The 17325-nt window shown below is 33.8% G+C and overlaps 1 protein-coding gene across 2 annotated transcripts in view; it reads left to right on the top strand.

The window, feature by feature from the left end:
- The window catches only part of LOC111058775 (G-protein coupled receptor moody), a 59223-nt gene that overhangs the window by 28609 nt on the left and 13289 nt on the right, over positions 1–17325 (top strand). For both annotated transcript variants that reach the window (XR_005572461.1, XM_039437579.1), the window contains exons 2-4: positions 10419–10635; positions 13519–13659; positions 17092–17262. Coding sequence is in view for 1 of the 2 variants with exons in the window: in XM_039437579.1 (XP_039293513.1) it covers positions 10484–10635; positions 13519–13659; positions 17092–17262 (464 nt within the window). In the remaining variant the exon portion in view is untranslated. The remainder of the gene's footprint in view (positions 1–10418; positions 10636–13518; positions 13660–17091; positions 17263–17325) is intronic.

Below are 17325 nucleotides of genomic sequence, written 5' to 3'. Positions count from 1 at the left end.
AATATGTTTACGTAACAAATGACTGTGTAATAATTTGTCTAAAATAGTGTATTCACACTCAAAATATCAGTGATAATAATAATACTGCTATCCCTATTATAATAAAACAACCACATCATCAACGACGAATTCCCAGTTCAATCACAACAATGATCCAAGAACCAGGTCACGTGTTTAATCAGTGAGCTATATTATTTGGGATATCAATTTGCCTATTGACTCAGTAGTTGCTAGGGAGGTTTGCAGACTAGATCCTCGTTGCTATGACAACCAGAAGGCTTTATTCAGTACAGTGAGCAGTGTGGTTTCAGAAATCTTAGCTTGCGATTAGGACATGCTTATCATATCAAATAGGCCTTCAGAGCGTTCAGAAACACTGAAAATTCGGTCAATATTGCAATTGACATAATATTATATAGCCTACTTTCTCTTCAAACAGTACAGGTTTTTGAATTCAGAAACAGAAAACAGAAACACTGGAAATTCGGTCAATATTGAAATCTACATAAACTATATACTTTCTGTTCAAACAGTACAGGTTTTTGAATCTACAAAGGGTTTTTTGGGCAATAGATTACTTAATATATTTTATATTAGAATGTAAAATACCAATAATTAATGACACAATCAACAAGTTGACCCTCAATCTACATAAACTATATAATTTCTGTTTAAACAGTACAGGTTTTTGAATCTACAAAAGGTTTTTTGAGCAATATATTACTGAATATATTTTATATTAAAATGTAAAATACCAATAATTAATGACACAATGATCAAGTTGACCCTCACAATATAAAAATTAGGTTTCAGCATATCTTGTGAAATATTCCAATACCCACTGTATGTACAAACAAATTCATCTCTCAACAAGTTCACTATTTCATCTATTAAAGTCTTCACAAAGTCCAACTATTTCAAATATAAAATCTATTCACAAAATATAATTTTTATTTGAAAAAACAATATGACAGAAAACTGAAAAACTAACGAGAAAGGAGCATATTGTTTCAATAATCATTAGGCTATGTTTTTTTACAAAGACAATAAATTTTCTGGCATGTGAAACACCTTCGGAGTGAATTAAAAATTGTGAGCCTTTTTGTGAAACTCTCTGTATATAGAATAGACAGATCACAGTACTTTTGAAACTGCAAAAAACTTTACTGCAGATGGAAATTACTGAGAAATTGCAATTATTCAAATGCTAATGAATTAATTATTATTATTAAACGAAAATTCAAATTAAATGCTGTAATTCACCCCGAAGACTTCTGCTACTGCAAATATTGACAACAGGGTTGTCATCCAACAGATTTCCATCTAGCTGTTTACCCTGTTGTCAATATTTGCAGTAGCAGAAGTCTTCGGGGTGAATTACAGCATTTAATTTAAATTTTCGTTTAATAATAATATTTAAAACTGTACTGATTAGTTCAGTTAGATGTGTTCAATCAATATCACAATCTATCTCTGTACATACTGTCCAAACAACACAGCTATCGAAATCTAAGTACCCTTTTTACTTTCCTTGCCCTATTACCCATAGGTAAGGAAAGTATTGCTTTCCGAAAAAAATTAAGGTACCTACCTCAATTTCCAAATTTCTATACGTTTCAAAGTCCCCTGAGTCCAAAAAAATGGTTTTTGGGTATTGGTGTGTGTGTGTGTGGTGTGTGTGTGTGTGTGTGTGTGTGTGTGTGTGTGTGTGTGTGTGTGTGTGTGTGTGTATGTACACGATATCTCATCTCCCAATTAACGGAATAACTTGAAATTTGGAACTTAAGGTCCTTACACTATAAGGATCCGACTCGAACAATTTCGATCATATGCAATACAAGATGGCGGCTAAAATGGCGAAAATGTTGTCAAAAACTGGGTTTTTCGCGATTTTCTCGTAAACGGCTCCAACGATTTTGATCTATTTCATACCTAATAGAAATTGATAAGCTCTATCAACTGCCACAAGTCTCATATCTGTAAAAATTTCAGGAGCTCCGCCCCATCTATGCAAAGTTCGATTTTAGATTCCCAATTATCAGGCTCCAGATACAATTTAAACAAGAAAATTCAGGTGGAAGAGATTGAGCATGAAAATCTCTACAATTAATGTTCAGTAACATTTCCACCTAAAATTGAAAATAAGCTTGGAATTCGAGAAAATGTGATTATTCAATTGCAAACTGTTGGCAACTGTTGATTCTATTAAATCATTCACTATGAAGAGATAGCAGACATTGTATGTCTCCATCGTTATTGTCCTGCCACCAGCTGGCTCAGATCTTGGAATAGTAGACTTGAGATGCGCGGAAACACTAGCGTCAGGTGATCAATTTTCATAACGGCAAGGAAAGTTGTGTGAGTGCGCCACACCAGATTTTTTAATCATTTATTAATATTTATTTTCAAATCACTTGATAATGGCATTATTATAACCGAAACATGTCGTGATTAAATCATCTAAAAAGGGTACTTAAATTTCAGTATTTATTTAAATTCAAAAGAAGCCTTAAAGAAAAAAAAGACAACACACCTATCCCATTTCAATCAGACGATTGTCCCAGAGACTCAGTCAAAACCACAACCTATATCTGTACATTCTTCTCAGGTAGGCTATTTCAATCTCCTATAAATTGTCCCAGATCTAAAGCTGGCCCGAACATCATGACGTCATAGTAGTGTTGTCAGGAGGCCCCTCTCTGTAGAAGTTTGGAGTCAACAAAGATCTCATCAATTTCATTAGCAAACAAAAAGACGACCGAGGTCCAAGTCGTGTTGACCGTCTGACCGCTGCAACATACTCCTCCTGGCTTCACATTCTAGAAGATGAATAGATTCACTTTAAACTGTCAGCATATACCATTGATGTTATATTATGTTGACAATCTGAAGTGAATCTACTCCAATTTCTATAGTGAGATAGATTTACTTTAGACTGTCAGTCAGAATTGGTTGAATAGGAAGAAGAAGAAGAAGCATTGATGTAAGGAATGTTGACAATAATTTGAAGTGAATCTAGAGTAGTCATCCTCTCTCTGTCTACCTACGGTAGTGGCTGGCAGGCCTTCTCTATTCATCATTACTTTGCTTTGAGTGTGTCTAGGTCTCACTTTGTCACACTGAAACAGAATTAACGTTTGAAGCTACCATGTCATGAGAGAATATTGTGAAGGAATCTTCCATGCAAACTGAATTTTGAGTAAAATAATCATGCTTTGATATGCTTTTTCATGAAGACAATTGAAAAATGAATTATTATTTTATTTCACCTGATTTTAAGAACTGAAAATAATATCCTCCATTGGGGTCAAGCCTCACAAAGCGTTTTCCAGGTGTTTTCAGATGAGTCGGGCGGGCACGCCCAATATTCTCTATTAATTGTGAAGGAAACTTCCATGCAAACTGAATTTCGAGTAAAATAAGCATGCTTTGATATGCTTTTTCATGAAGACAATTGAAAAATTGATAATTAATTTATTTCACCTGATTTAAAGAACTGAAAATAATATCCTCCATTGGGGTCAAGCCTTACAAAGCGTTTTCCATGCGTTTTCACACGAGTCGGTGGGGCACGGAGCTCTCCCATTGGATGATTAGGTTGAGTTTGAGTTAGCCTATGTTTTGATAGTTATTACGAAAACAATTACTGTATTTAAAAAATCGATTATTATTCTATATCACCTGATTTAAAGAATTGAATTAGCCTATTTATTTAGCGTATGGCAGATACACAACAAATATATAGCTCATGAGTCTCAAATGCCTAGATCAGCTAAAGTTTGTCATAAGATGCATATTTGGCGGTACGAAGTTCGCCGGGCCAGCTAGTATTGAATGAAAAAGACAAAGAAATTGTCAAAAAACCACAGATTTATTGATACTTAGAAAGACCGGTTTCGGTTATTACACCATTGTCAATCTCTGATAAACTCCCAAGTTTATCACTCTATAACTCTAAGTTAAACACAGATTGAAAATGGTGTAATAACCGAAACCGGTCTTTCTAAGTATCAATAAATCTGCGGTTTTTTGGCAATTTCTTAGTCTTTTTCATTTAGTACTTACATAAATTTAAATGACAAATTAATTAATTAATCTTGATTTTAAGATTAACTTTAATCTACAAGCTTTAGACGAAATCCCAGTTATCATCCAAATCTAGACTGTATTGTGTTTACTACTGTCAAATAGAAGCATCCGAATTCAACAGCAACCAATTTGAATATTTTAAACCTCTAAAAGCCTGCTTCAATAATAATCCATGAGATTGGGATTGGATATTTGGTTCCATTTCCATGCGACCGATCAGGGTATTCGGTTCAATTGAATCGTTATTGAAATAATTCACTCATCTGAAACTCAACAACAACTTCTAATGATTGAGACATCCGATATGGCGTGACATTGAGGAGAAACAGAGATGAAAAGTAACACTAGTAAAATAAAAATTATTTCAAAAGAGGTGGAAGATAAGGGAGGAGAAAATTCAGGACAAGGCAGTGAGCAAAAGAGGCAGCAGCGAGATGAAAAAACAGAGAGAGAAGAAATGGAGAAGCAGAAATGGAGAAGCAGAAGAGCTGGAAAAGAAGGAGAATAAACCATGTGCAGGACGAAATGGAATAGGAGAGGAGAAAATGGGAAGAGCAAGTGGAAGAGAGAAAGAAAAATGATTGGGCCAAAATGAAGGAAATGAAAGAAGAGAATGATAATAAAGAAGTAGAAGAAGACAGGAGAAGAGGAAGGAGAAAAGAAAAGAAAGAGAAAAAACTAAGTAGAAAAATAAGAAGAAGACAGGACGAGGAGAAAAAGAAGAAGAAGAAGAAGGAAGAAGAGATGAAGAAGAAAAAGAAGAAGAAGAAGAAGAAGAAGAAGATGAAGAAGAAAAAGAAGAAGAAGAAGAAGAAGAAGAAGAAGAAGAAGAAGAAAAAGAAGAAGAAGAAGAAGGAAAAAAAAAGCAGAAGAAAAATAATAATAAGAAGAAAATGGCAGAAGGAGGAGAAGAAGCCGACAGGAGGAGGAGGAAGGGGGAAAAGAAGAACCAGAAAAAAATGACAGGAGGTGGAGTAGAAGAAGGAGGAGGTGGAGGTGCAGGATGAAGTAGGAAAAGAAGAACCAGAAAAAAATGACAGGAGGTGGAGTAGAAGAAGGAGGAGGTGGAGGTGCAGGATGAAGTAGGAAAAGAAGAACCAGAAAAAAATGACAGGAGGTGGAGTAGAAGAAGGAGAAGAATTAGGAGGAGGAGGAGGAGGAGGAGGAGGAGGAAGAAGAGGAAAATTAGAAGAATAAGAAAAAGAGATAAGAAAAGAAGGAAAATAACAAGGAGAAAAGAAAAAGTAAATTAGAAAAACAAAAAACGAAGAGCAACACAAGCAACGCCAAGAACGAGGAATATTGGAAGAACACGAAAAATGAACAAGGGAAGAAGAAAGAGAACAATAAAAAAGAAGAAGAAAAGAGAAGATAAGAGCAACAGCAGCAGTCAGCTTGAAATTGGAATAGCTAAACATTTACCCTGTACAGTATCCATGCTACTTGAAACTTATTCACCCCCCAAAAGCTTTCCTTTTCAAGACCTCTCCCAACCACTCTTCCTCCTCACTCGCTCACTCCCTTTCTCCGTTCTCTCTCTTCACAAATTCGAGTGGCATTTCACTTGTCATTTCGTGAAAACGGATGATGAGAGGAGGAGGAGGAGGAGGAGGAGGAGGAGGAGGAGGCGGGGGGGATCACTTGAGTTCTGATTGAAGTGGCCTACTTCTATGCCCTTCAGCTTCGGCTGAATTTTGACTGCCTCCCTCCTCCTCCTCCTCCTTCTCCTCTCCTCTTCTTCCTCCTCCTCATCCCCTCACTAATTTTCCATCTCCTTCTCCTTTTCTTCCACATTCATTGTCAAAGAAAACCGTCAAAATAAGAAAACGGGGAAAGTATTTCCAAGCCGGTCCTCTGGTATTGACTTGTTAACTTAACAGCACTAACGCAGGGCTCTATCTGAGAAATTACAGTATTTGAGAAACTTATCTTGCCAAATTGAATTCAGCGTGTGGGTGTACTACGAGGCAAGGTTTGAATATTTGAACAAACTTCTTGTTGAAGTAGATTGGATGCATTAAGCTGCTAAACAAGAAGTGAAATGGGAGAGAAGATATTTGCGTAATGCTTTCAAGGTTTTTGTTGAAAAGTCTGACTGAAGGTTGAATTCACTTTGGATATTTGATTTGATTTTGAAACTCCTTTATTGCACCTCAAGTTTACATGAAGAGAACATCAATTTACAATAATTATATTGCAATCCAGAACAACAAAGCCCAAAGGTATAATACCTGTATGGGGAACTGAATATGAAAGTTGAACATGAATTTAAAATATGTTAGTAACAACTATTAACCTGCGTACAGATAGGCTATACGCGCCGCGAACATGAGCAATTCACTTTAATCAGCTGACTATATCTGTAGTTTTACAGAAACGGTATAAGATATAGATATAAAAAGCTTGGCATCAGCTGATTAAAAGTGAATTGCTCATGTTCGCGGCGCATCTTTAGGAGATGAAATCTTTTTAAATTGAATGCAGTTTGTGTGTTTTCAAATGACAGTAATATAGTTATCAACTATTCATCAAATCATTATGAAAGGTAAACTTTGTAATAACTTTTTCAGTTCAATTCAGATCTACTAGTCTTTTTGTTCTCTAAAGCAAAACAAATAATGTTAAAATAATTGTTTTTCAAAGTGGATTTTCATTATTATTCTTCAATGAATCACCTAATATCTGAGTGTTCACAACACTCCTATCATGGAGGGCTGACAGAAGTTCATGATGCTGGAGAAGAGGCTGCAGAACTTACAAGATTCTATTAGTATTTAACATATTAAGTGTAAAATTATTTTTTCCTACAGTTACCTTGGAAAGTGGCCATTGCTACACTGATTACAGATCGCAAAGAATCACTTTTCCGCACTAGTGCGCAAAGTGAGTACTTTGCGTACTCCAGATTTGCAGCATGACAACGCAAAATAGTTAGTAGGTTATATGGAGCACCAGTGCAGCAAAATCAAAATTAAGTTGGTAATACTCATAGTGAGGCCCACGTTATAATGAATGACAGTGGAGAACAGCGTTGCCTTGCCTTGATTATAGTCATTTCAATGCTTACATAACATAAACCCGCTTCAAGCAGTCACAAAAATTTTCAATTGAATTACTAATCATTATAATTCAATTATTATTATTCAATTTTAAATAAATTAAGGTTTTTATTAATAATAAAATTACACAGAAAAACATTTGATGGATTTTAGGGAATTTTACCCATAATTACCCACTTTTCATATTCAATGGTAACTGTAGGAAAAATGTAATGTGAAATACGTGCGCAAAGTTCGTTTGCTGCACTCAAGAAACCATTCCGCCCTCGCCTACGGCTCGGGCGTAAACGTTTCTTTCGGTGCAGCAAACTGTCACTTTGCGCACTAGTTGCACAAATAACTATTTTCAACCTTGGCCTATGAATGCATATGCATATTATATATATTTGTATTCTTTATTTTGGATTTTTAGCTAGTACAATGTTTTGTAATAATATTATGTTGTGCGAAATAAATTAATTTTTGAATTGAAAATTGGAAAAAAAATTCAGAGCCTTATATTGAATACTGACATTCACTTTGAACGGTCAGAATTGGTTTCAAAAAATGAGAATCAATAGAATGGATAAGTGGCAGTTACTCAGCCAAAGCATCACAAATCACCAAATTCACATTAAAAAATTATACATGCTAGAAAGTTCATGCCTGATTTTCATTTGTATTTAAATTATTATTTATTATTCATTTATTAAAAACACACAAAACAAGACAAAACAAAATAACAAAGAAAATCCATTTAATTTCATTTCAAATCGCCTCCTACATCGCTAGGACGAGGGGCATGTCATCCAAAGAGCATCAAACATCTTACTTACTCAATATCAATAATTTGATCATGCATAATTAATTCACTCATGCATTGTCTGTGAAATGATGCAATCTCGACAAACTCTATAACAAGACCTAATTGAATAAATTTCAAACAATACAACCTGATTGTATTTCCTCAACTATTCAACGACGATGGCTGGTTGATGTATTTTCAAGTGAAATAGAGGTTTATTGTTGTGCTGTCGCATATTGAAACGAGTTCCAATGAATGATTGGGCTCTACTTGGAGAGCATGCATATGGGAAACAATTGTCTGCAACTGAATGTATGATTAGAATTGACAATGTGTAATGAAATTGGCACATGTGTCTGAAATAATTTCACAAATTGGTTTTCTGTAGAAGCTTGACAAGATTTCTATAGTACTGTTCAAGAGTTTTGAAAACTTTATTGATAAATCATGTATTGATTACTGTACTGATTGTATTTACATTAGCTATGTATTCTGCAATGTGAACAATGTATTCAAAATTATTGAATTAATTTAAAGAGACATTTAGTGCAGACCTACAAAGGAGTTTTATTACAGTAATACTATTATTTCAATCAATAATACTGTACCATGAAATAAATAGAAAAAGGTTTTTGAACAGTGCAAATAATCAACAATTCCATAATTCAATTCAATTCAATTTAGTGAAACCCATGAATATTCCTCTTTATTTTAAACGAATAATTTCTATCTCGGATTTCACACGATTTTGAAGTGTTGACATTGATAAAGAGAAATTAAATAGAGAGAGATAGGTACCATGGAATAAATAGAAGAAAGTTTTTGAACAATGAAAATAATCAACAATTCCATAAAAAATAATAGTGAAACCATGAATATTCCTCTTCATTTGAGACGAATAATTTCTATCTCGGATTTCACACAATTTGAAGTGTTGACATTGATAAAGAGAACCACTCTACTTCCTGGATTAGAAGCTCTACTATTTAACATGAACACTACGTAATTGTCATAGTGGGAGCAGATCAAATAGATGCATTAATAATTTGATCATGTCCCGCATCATAAATGTCTCTGAGCGTTTCATGCACGCAAAAATAATATTATTTGTGTAATATAATAACCCTTTGAAATTATTATAGTAAGTTAGCATGACATTCATGTTATGAAATTTAATCATGTTTTTGTTCATTGATATCATTCTATATCAGGTTTCGAAACTGAGTTTTATATATTTCCAACAGGAATTTCTAATTGTCAGTTTTTCTTCTCCCAATGCCATTAAAATATTTTCATGGACAATTAGGCCGATTGTGGATTCAGAACGCATATAGGAATGCTTTTAAAAGAATTTTGAATGTGGTAGAAGACATGAAGTGGTCCTCCGAAACCTTATATTTCCACAATTTTAATCTAGCAGTGAAACGCCAATGTGTTCTGAAACAGTATGTTTATTATTGATGAAACGTTTTTTTTTTTTAGTTCTACCACTCTATATAGAATAGACTCATCTACAGAAACAGAACATTTAAATTTTCTTTCCTCGCTCTTTGGTTCTATGGAATAGCAGTGATAATACTGATCTTATAGAAATCGCAGATGGAAATGTAATTTGGATCTTCGTTTAATAATAATTGTTATAGAAATTATTTATTTATTCATTCACAATCACACAACTTACAGAAAAGTACCACAGGCTCACACCCAAAACGGTTCCAATTCTAATTTTCACAACAGTCAAAATGTAGCTGGGTTATGTGTCACTTCAACATTCTTCAATTACACACTCAATTTACAATTCAAAACACACGAAAATCGTTTTTAAATTTAAAAAATACTTCTAAATTGAATTAAATCAATTACAAATATTCAGAAAACTCCAAACTTTGAAAAAACTATAAAATTTTGAGACCAAAAAAACGAAAAGAAATAATTATAGCAGAATATGAATAACACTATCTACCTTAATTTTGTAAAACTCATTAATGTTAAGGTGCGTACAGACTTTCGCTCAGCTCTGCAATCGAACGTCACTCGAGCAGATCGATTGATGATCGACTGGGGAGCAAGAGTGGAACGCGAGAAGAGCTAACATCTCCCGTAATATTCATGATCGGTGCGATGGCGGAACGAGGGCGAAGCGTGCGCGGAGCGGGTTGGAGGCGCGTATATCTGTACGCACCTTTATGCTTTTTGAAATAATAGGCCAATAGTAGTCAATAAGAAACGTTATCAATACTTGAATGAGGAATCTCAGAACTTGAAATAATTTTAAGAAACTTAGCCTACTTCTATTGAAATAATAAGTCTATTTAGGCTACATTAGATTCATAAAGATAGTGGAATTTCTCCATATAAGGATAAAATGAATAAGATTTTGTCAGTTCCATTTCCATTCATATCCATTTCATCAGATTAATAAAATTTTTTTCATTGACGTCTAGGCCTAAACATGATTGTAAATAGAGCTCTCTGTTTTTTTACAGGACTGTTAGTGGCCAATGCGTCATGTAGCTGACAACTAGAATATTGGACTACCTAGGGACATCGTATGATGGACATAAGCCTGGCCGAACCTTACCGACTAGAAGAACCCAACTTTCTAGCATCATATTCACCTGCCAACTATTTGGACCCGTTGAACCAAGAATCATCAACATTTGGAGATGCTCCCGCTACAAAGTCAAAGTCATACATCGCGCAGTAAGTGACATGAAAAAAAAATTATAAATTCATAGAATGCAAAATGCATGCACTTGAGTAAATTTGAGATGATTTTTGGTAGTTCTGTGTTGTACAATAAACTTATTTCGTTCTAAACAGGAAACGCTCAATAAATAGTTCTTTAGTTATAAATTCAGATTCAAATTCTTTTCAAAATGATTGAATGAAAATTTGTGCTTGACCTGTCTTAAGACAGTTTTTTTTATTTTTAATGATTTTTGGTAGTTCTGTGTTGTACAACAAGCTTATTTCGTTCTAAAAAGGAAACGCTCAATAGATAGTTCTTTAGTTATAAATTCAGATTCAAATTCTTTTCAAAATTATTGAATAAATATTTGTTCTTGACCTGTCTTAGGACAGTTTTTTATTTTTTAATGATTTTTGGTAGTTCTGTGTTGCACAACAAGCTTATTTCGTTCTAGAAAGGAAACGCTCAATAGATAATTCTTTAGTTATAAATTCAGATTAAAATTCTTTTCAAAATGATTGAATGGAAATTTGTGCTTGACCTGTCTTATGACAGTTTTTTATTTTTTAATGATTTTTGGTGGTTCTGTGTTGCACAACAAACTTATTTTGTTCTCAACAGGAAACGCTCAATAAATAGTTCTTTAGTAATAAATTTAGATTCAAATTATTTTCAAAATGATTGAATCAATAGGCCTGTTTGTTCTTTACCTGTCTTATGACAGTTTTTTTATTGTTCTTGACTTGCTCACTTGTGACCATACCTAGAACCACTCTATGAACATTTCCATCTATAAATTCAAATCTTGCAAAAATATCCCTGAGCTGTGCCCTGAGTATTTACAATCCCCCAATATAAGCTAAAATTAGCTTCATGGGGTTGCCACAAAATTATAATAGGAAAATTTTGATAGATTCTCACTTCATGTATGATAGATAATAAGATGATATAATTATGTATAATGATTAATTCAATTTGTAAAACTTATCATTCATGTAATGTGAGAAAAAAAATATTATTATTATTATTATTGAATTGAATCATTTTAAAGTTAGTCACCGGTCTAATCAATGAACTGAAATAATAGACGGAGTTTTCCTTAAATAAAAGAAATTGGTCGTTTACTCCAGTAAAAGTGGATTATAGTGATCCAATACGCACATTGATATGTTTTATAAATCGACAATGTCTATCCAGTACATATACTGGTCACAGACGGAAGAACAATTGAATTAAATATTATTATTATAAACTAACCAAGATTCATGGAAATGGTAGGATCCATCAGTAATATGAAATGCTTTAAATTGTTTTATGAAACCTTGAAACGAAAACAATAAATTTCTGTCCAAATGAAAACTCGTTAATACATTAGAATAAAATAGGCTAAAGTAATTAATGCAGACAATAAATTTAAATTTCGCAGAGTAATCTTTGATAAGCACACAATAAAATAATGTGAAATGATGAAATCTATGAAGAATTTGTCAACACCTTTGAATCTAAAAATGTTTATTAACTTATTGTATTAGGCTATAAATGAGTCTTGCAGATTGCACGATCCGCAATAACACAAAAAAATAGTCTAAAGGAATAATTACAATACTACTCTGGTCAGACAAATTGATAAACTCAAAGATTTTCACAAAATGTAATTTTTGTATTAACACTCTTTTTTTATTCATTCTACACGACGTGCAGTCAATTATTTTGAGTAAGTTAAATGAGTAAATTTGTTTACTTAATGACTGGAGTAAGCCTACTTTCAAACGGCAACCGTTCATTTTTAACAGTTCAATGTAGGCTCAAAGTACTCAACAGTAGAAAAATTTGCTCATTCACTTAAAATAATTGACTGCACGTCGTGTAAAATGCATTTAAAAAATTCTTAAATTTTATGGAATTGCAGGCTAAGTGTGTTAGCTATAATATTTTGTAAATAAAATTAAAACTAGGTAGCCTACCGCAATTACAAAAAGGATACGGTACAACTTTCATCATAACGTATTTCAATAACCATAAAGCCCTTTAGCAATTCAAGCCAGTAATTCAAAATATTATTAGAATAAAGTTAAAAAATTGTTTCTCAACCAATGAAAGCTAGGTAGGCCTACCGTAATGAATGAACCCAATTTCTTGTCTGCTTCATTTACTGTAATTAAACTGAATTTCTTGAATAAAAAGAATTATGAATCACTTATTCAAGCATAATATTAAACATTGATAATAAAAATTGTATGAAAATGAAACAAGTAGAAAAGTGAAAACATTCAACTTACCGGCATCGGAAATCTGAAGAAGTACCGTAGACCTACCTAAAAGTTGAACTTTCAACATTTCGGTAGGCTACCAAAAGCTTTTTACAAAGCAAATAATACGTTCATAAGCCAAGCCGACATTTCAAAAATTACATTTGTACTTGGTAAACAATTAATGTAGACATAATTGGTTTTAAAAAGAGATATAATAACTACTTTCTCGAAGCAACTTCCAACTTCAATTCAAAACATAAACATCAACTGCGATTTGCGAACACCGAACCACAGGTCCGAACTGCACTTCTGCATTTTTGTCCATGCTTGAAACAGCTGTTTGAAATGCAATGCATTGTGGGCCTTTATCCTTGCTGCTTGATTCACGGTCATTACTGAAGAGGGAAATTTAAATTGATGGAGTATGAAACTTTCAAGTTTGAAGCCTCCAAGAACTTATTCATTTTTATTCTATTCAAATTACTAATAAATTTCGGTCGATTTTATTTGTTACTAGAAAGAAATTGCAGTAGTTAATCATAAATCAGTAGATTAATCATAATTTAATTTTAACAAGTAGTAGTGTGAACCTTTCCACAATCAAACCCTTATATCAATGCGTTGTATGTTTCTAATTTGCAGGTTGCCGCCAGGTGTCGGACCGTTGGCCGGTACGATTACGCTAATATTCATGGCCGTCGGTATATTCGGCAACCTGCTTACTGTGGTCGCCCTACTCAGGTGCCCGAGGGTCAGGAACGTGGCAGCCGCATTCATAATCAGGTATTTATTCATTCATAAATGAATGCAGGTAAAAAACAAAACAGGCATTCATTCAAAACCGTTTTATACCCTAATTTAAAGAGTGTGAGGTGTATCTCCACACTCTTCATCAAGGTTTTACAATACATAATTGACGAATGAATACATTTCTAATTTTTGTTGTTTGTTCTGAATAGATTTATTAGAACTTGAACAGTCGTCAAATACCAAAGTTGCCGAATTTATGAAATTGTAGCTTTTCCATGCAAACTCATGTGAATAATATAATATAATAATTGAATCCTCAACTAACTCTGTTGTAAATGTAGCATTCTGAATTACAGTACACTTGATTTCTTCTATATTTATATAATAAATTTTACTTAATAAAATATCTATAAACATTAATATTTTATTCTAAATTAATTAAACTGGTAGGTGGAAACAACATGAATGCCTGCTCAATCTATAAATCTCTAGAATGGTTTTGTATTCGAGACGAAAACGGTCCATTATATTGTAATAATCTCAATGAACTCATGATATTGGAAATGCATAGATCAGAATTGAATTATTCAATGCTTCAATAAATAAATAAATACATTTTTATTGTCATTAAGCAACATTGGCAATAGACAAAGTCAAAACTAATACTAGACATTATACAAGTCAGAAGGATATAAGTTAATGTAATATCTCAAGGAAGGATACATTGGCGCCAAAATTTATAAAATTCTGTCTCAAGTTTTCCTATTAAGTGTTACTGGATTCCCCATCTCCCAAGAGCTTTTGAGTCTCTCCCTGTATACTGAACATTGTTAAATCCGCATAGATTTAGGCGTGATTGTGTTATAAACACTGACAATAACATCGTCACGGCAACAGCCTCATCAATATTCTGGGATATCAATTGAGATTGATCATCATTATGGAGGATGGTTATGCCCCAAAGCAGTCACACCCCTCTATTTAGCCGCCTCACACCTTCTTAGCTTCCCTTTGTTGTTCCAAATTCGAGGGTTCCATCAATCACCATACTACTACAGTGAGTAGATTAATTTATCTTAAACTTTCCGCATTCCTTTTAGTAAATAGCATTCATAATTTACAATCAATCAATGTGGAATGTTTGAATGAATGTAATTGTATCTGCTGAATGAATATGCATTGTAACTACTCCTGTAATGTATTTCCTCACGTACTAATGATATTCCGATAAAAAAGTAAGTTCAGTATAAAATGAACTATATAACAATATCAACACCTAAGCTTTGATGAATTATTTATCTATTGGATGAGGTAATTACACAATATACAATATTTGAGAGAAGAATTAAAACATTTTACCATTGATAGTAAGAAGTATAGTTATTGGTACTTCTTCTAAGGTTCTCATCCAAACATGAACTATAAAGGGCCCCATACACTAGGGAACTTGGATCGGCCAACTTGGTTCGGGGAACCAAGTTCGTGTAGGATTTGTCCACACACTGTAGTGGGGAGAGCGAACAACCGTTCGTTACTTCAGTGTCTTTCGGGGTCTAGAGATGAGTGTTTCAAAGTTTGCAGCTGCTGTTCGAAGAAAATATATTGAATATAGATAGAGTATTATCGCCTTGGCGGACGAACCGAACAAAGTTTTTAATCCAAGACTGATTGAAGACCAAATTCGTCACGAATTTGGTTCGCCAATTTTCCTCATACTTTGGGGAACTTTGTTCGCAAGAAGCAAGTTCGCCGATCCAAGTTCCCTAGTGTATGGGGTCCTTTAGTATCGAGTATTTAGAACAAGTAAATAATTGGTATTTTTGTTGGTGACGTCTCTTACAGGAAGGTCCCATCAAACCTGAATTTTTAACTCAAGCCGACAATAAAACCTTTCTTTGTACTCTGTTGTATATCCATACTTTTTCACTGTTAAAATTAATTTTGAATTTTAAGAAAACACTTTTGAAGTGAAAATGCACTTACTTTTGTAGTGACGATCGTTTCGACCTGTTGTTGGTCATCATCAGACTGTGGGAATTTACTCAGATGACAAGGCTATGTGTGGTAAGGGATGAAGGTGGTGGAATAGGTTTGGTGGGGGTTGGGTTGGTGGATATACTTAGTGAGGCGGTAATTTTGAACTGTGGATTATTTTGTCAAAGAGTGTGTGGGGAGAGAAATGTATTTGATCATTTAGGAGACTGTTGGGAAACTGTTTTGTGTGGTTGTAAATTTCGTATTGTTCCAATACGTTACAGATGCAATTAAATAGAGAATGCATTTATTCAAATGCTAATTAATATATAATTATGATTGAACGAAAATCCTAAATAAATGCGGGGTGATTTTCAGCATTTATTTAGGATTTTCGTTCAATTATAATTGTTCCAATACATTGAGTTTTCTGCTTTTTTGTGAGATATGGAGGATTTCAAGATTGGTGGCGATGTCGGTGTATGTGTGGTCAGTTGATATAATATGGTCAGCCAACCCAACATAAACTTGCAGCTTTCCACTACATGATCAACAGACTATTGAATATCCCCATGACACTATTTGATTATAATCAAGAGCTCAACACAATCAAATTCATTGCCCAACAAAATGGATACTCATCCACTCTAGTCGACAACCTACTCCACAAAATAAGAACAAAATCATCAACCAAGTATAATATGGAAAATGACCAAAAATTCATCACACTCACATACTACAACAAAAAATCACAGAAAGTATCATCATCTTTTAAGGAACTCAAATACAGAATTGCCTTTAAAACAACAAATTCACTGAGAAAACATTTTCAAAATTACCAAACAAACAAAGAGATTTGAGCAACCAGGCATCTACAAATTGAAATGTAATGATTGTAGTAAACTATATATCGGACAGACTGGACGTGACTTTCAGACAAGATACAAAGAGCACATCAGAGCCATTAATAAACCACATAGCCACTCAAACTTTGCTGACCATATTATATCAACTGACCACACATACACCGACACATCGCCACCAATCTTGAAATCCTCCATATCTCACAAAAAAGCAGAAAACTCAATGTATTGGAACAATACGAAATTTACAACCACACAAAACAGTTTCCCAACAGTCTCCTAAATGATCAAATAAATTTCTCTTCCCACACACTCTTTGACAAAATAATCCACAGTTCAAAATTACCGCCTCACTAAGTATCCACCAACCCAGCCCCCACCAAACCTATTCCACCACCTTCATCCCTTACCACACATAGACTTGTCATCTGAGTAAATTCCCACAGTCTGATGATGACCAACAACAGGTCGAAACGATCGTCACTACAAAAATAAGTGCATTTTCACTTCAAAAGTGTTTTTTTAAAATTCAAGTTTTCTTTCTTTGTATTCACTTATTAATCAATTTTTATCAAAGCTGAATACTATACTCTGTAATGAAATAGAAATAAATGTTTGTGTTTTGCAGTTTATGTATTGCAGATTTCATCTTCTGCCTGACCGTTCTACCGCCGAGTGCGATTAGCTTCATAAATGGCTCCTGGTACCCTGGAGAGCCACTATGCACTCTCATGCCATTTGTACGTTATGGCAATGTGGGATTTTCATTGCTTTCCATAGCTATGATCACAATAAATAGGTGCTACTTTTTCTAGTGCTCTTACTAAATAGCCCAAGTTTGAAACTGGTTTACACTTTACAG

Source organism: Nilaparvata lugens, chromosome 11 (assembly GCF_014356525.2).
Source record: "Nilaparvata lugens isolate BPH chromosome 11, ASM1435652v1, whole genome shotgun sequence".
Classification (NCBI taxonomy): Eukaryota; Metazoa; Arthropoda; class Insecta; order Hemiptera; family Delphacidae; genus Nilaparvata; species Nilaparvata lugens.
Note: the sequence above shows the minus strand (reverse complement) of the source record. Positions and strands in the feature narration are given on the sequence as shown.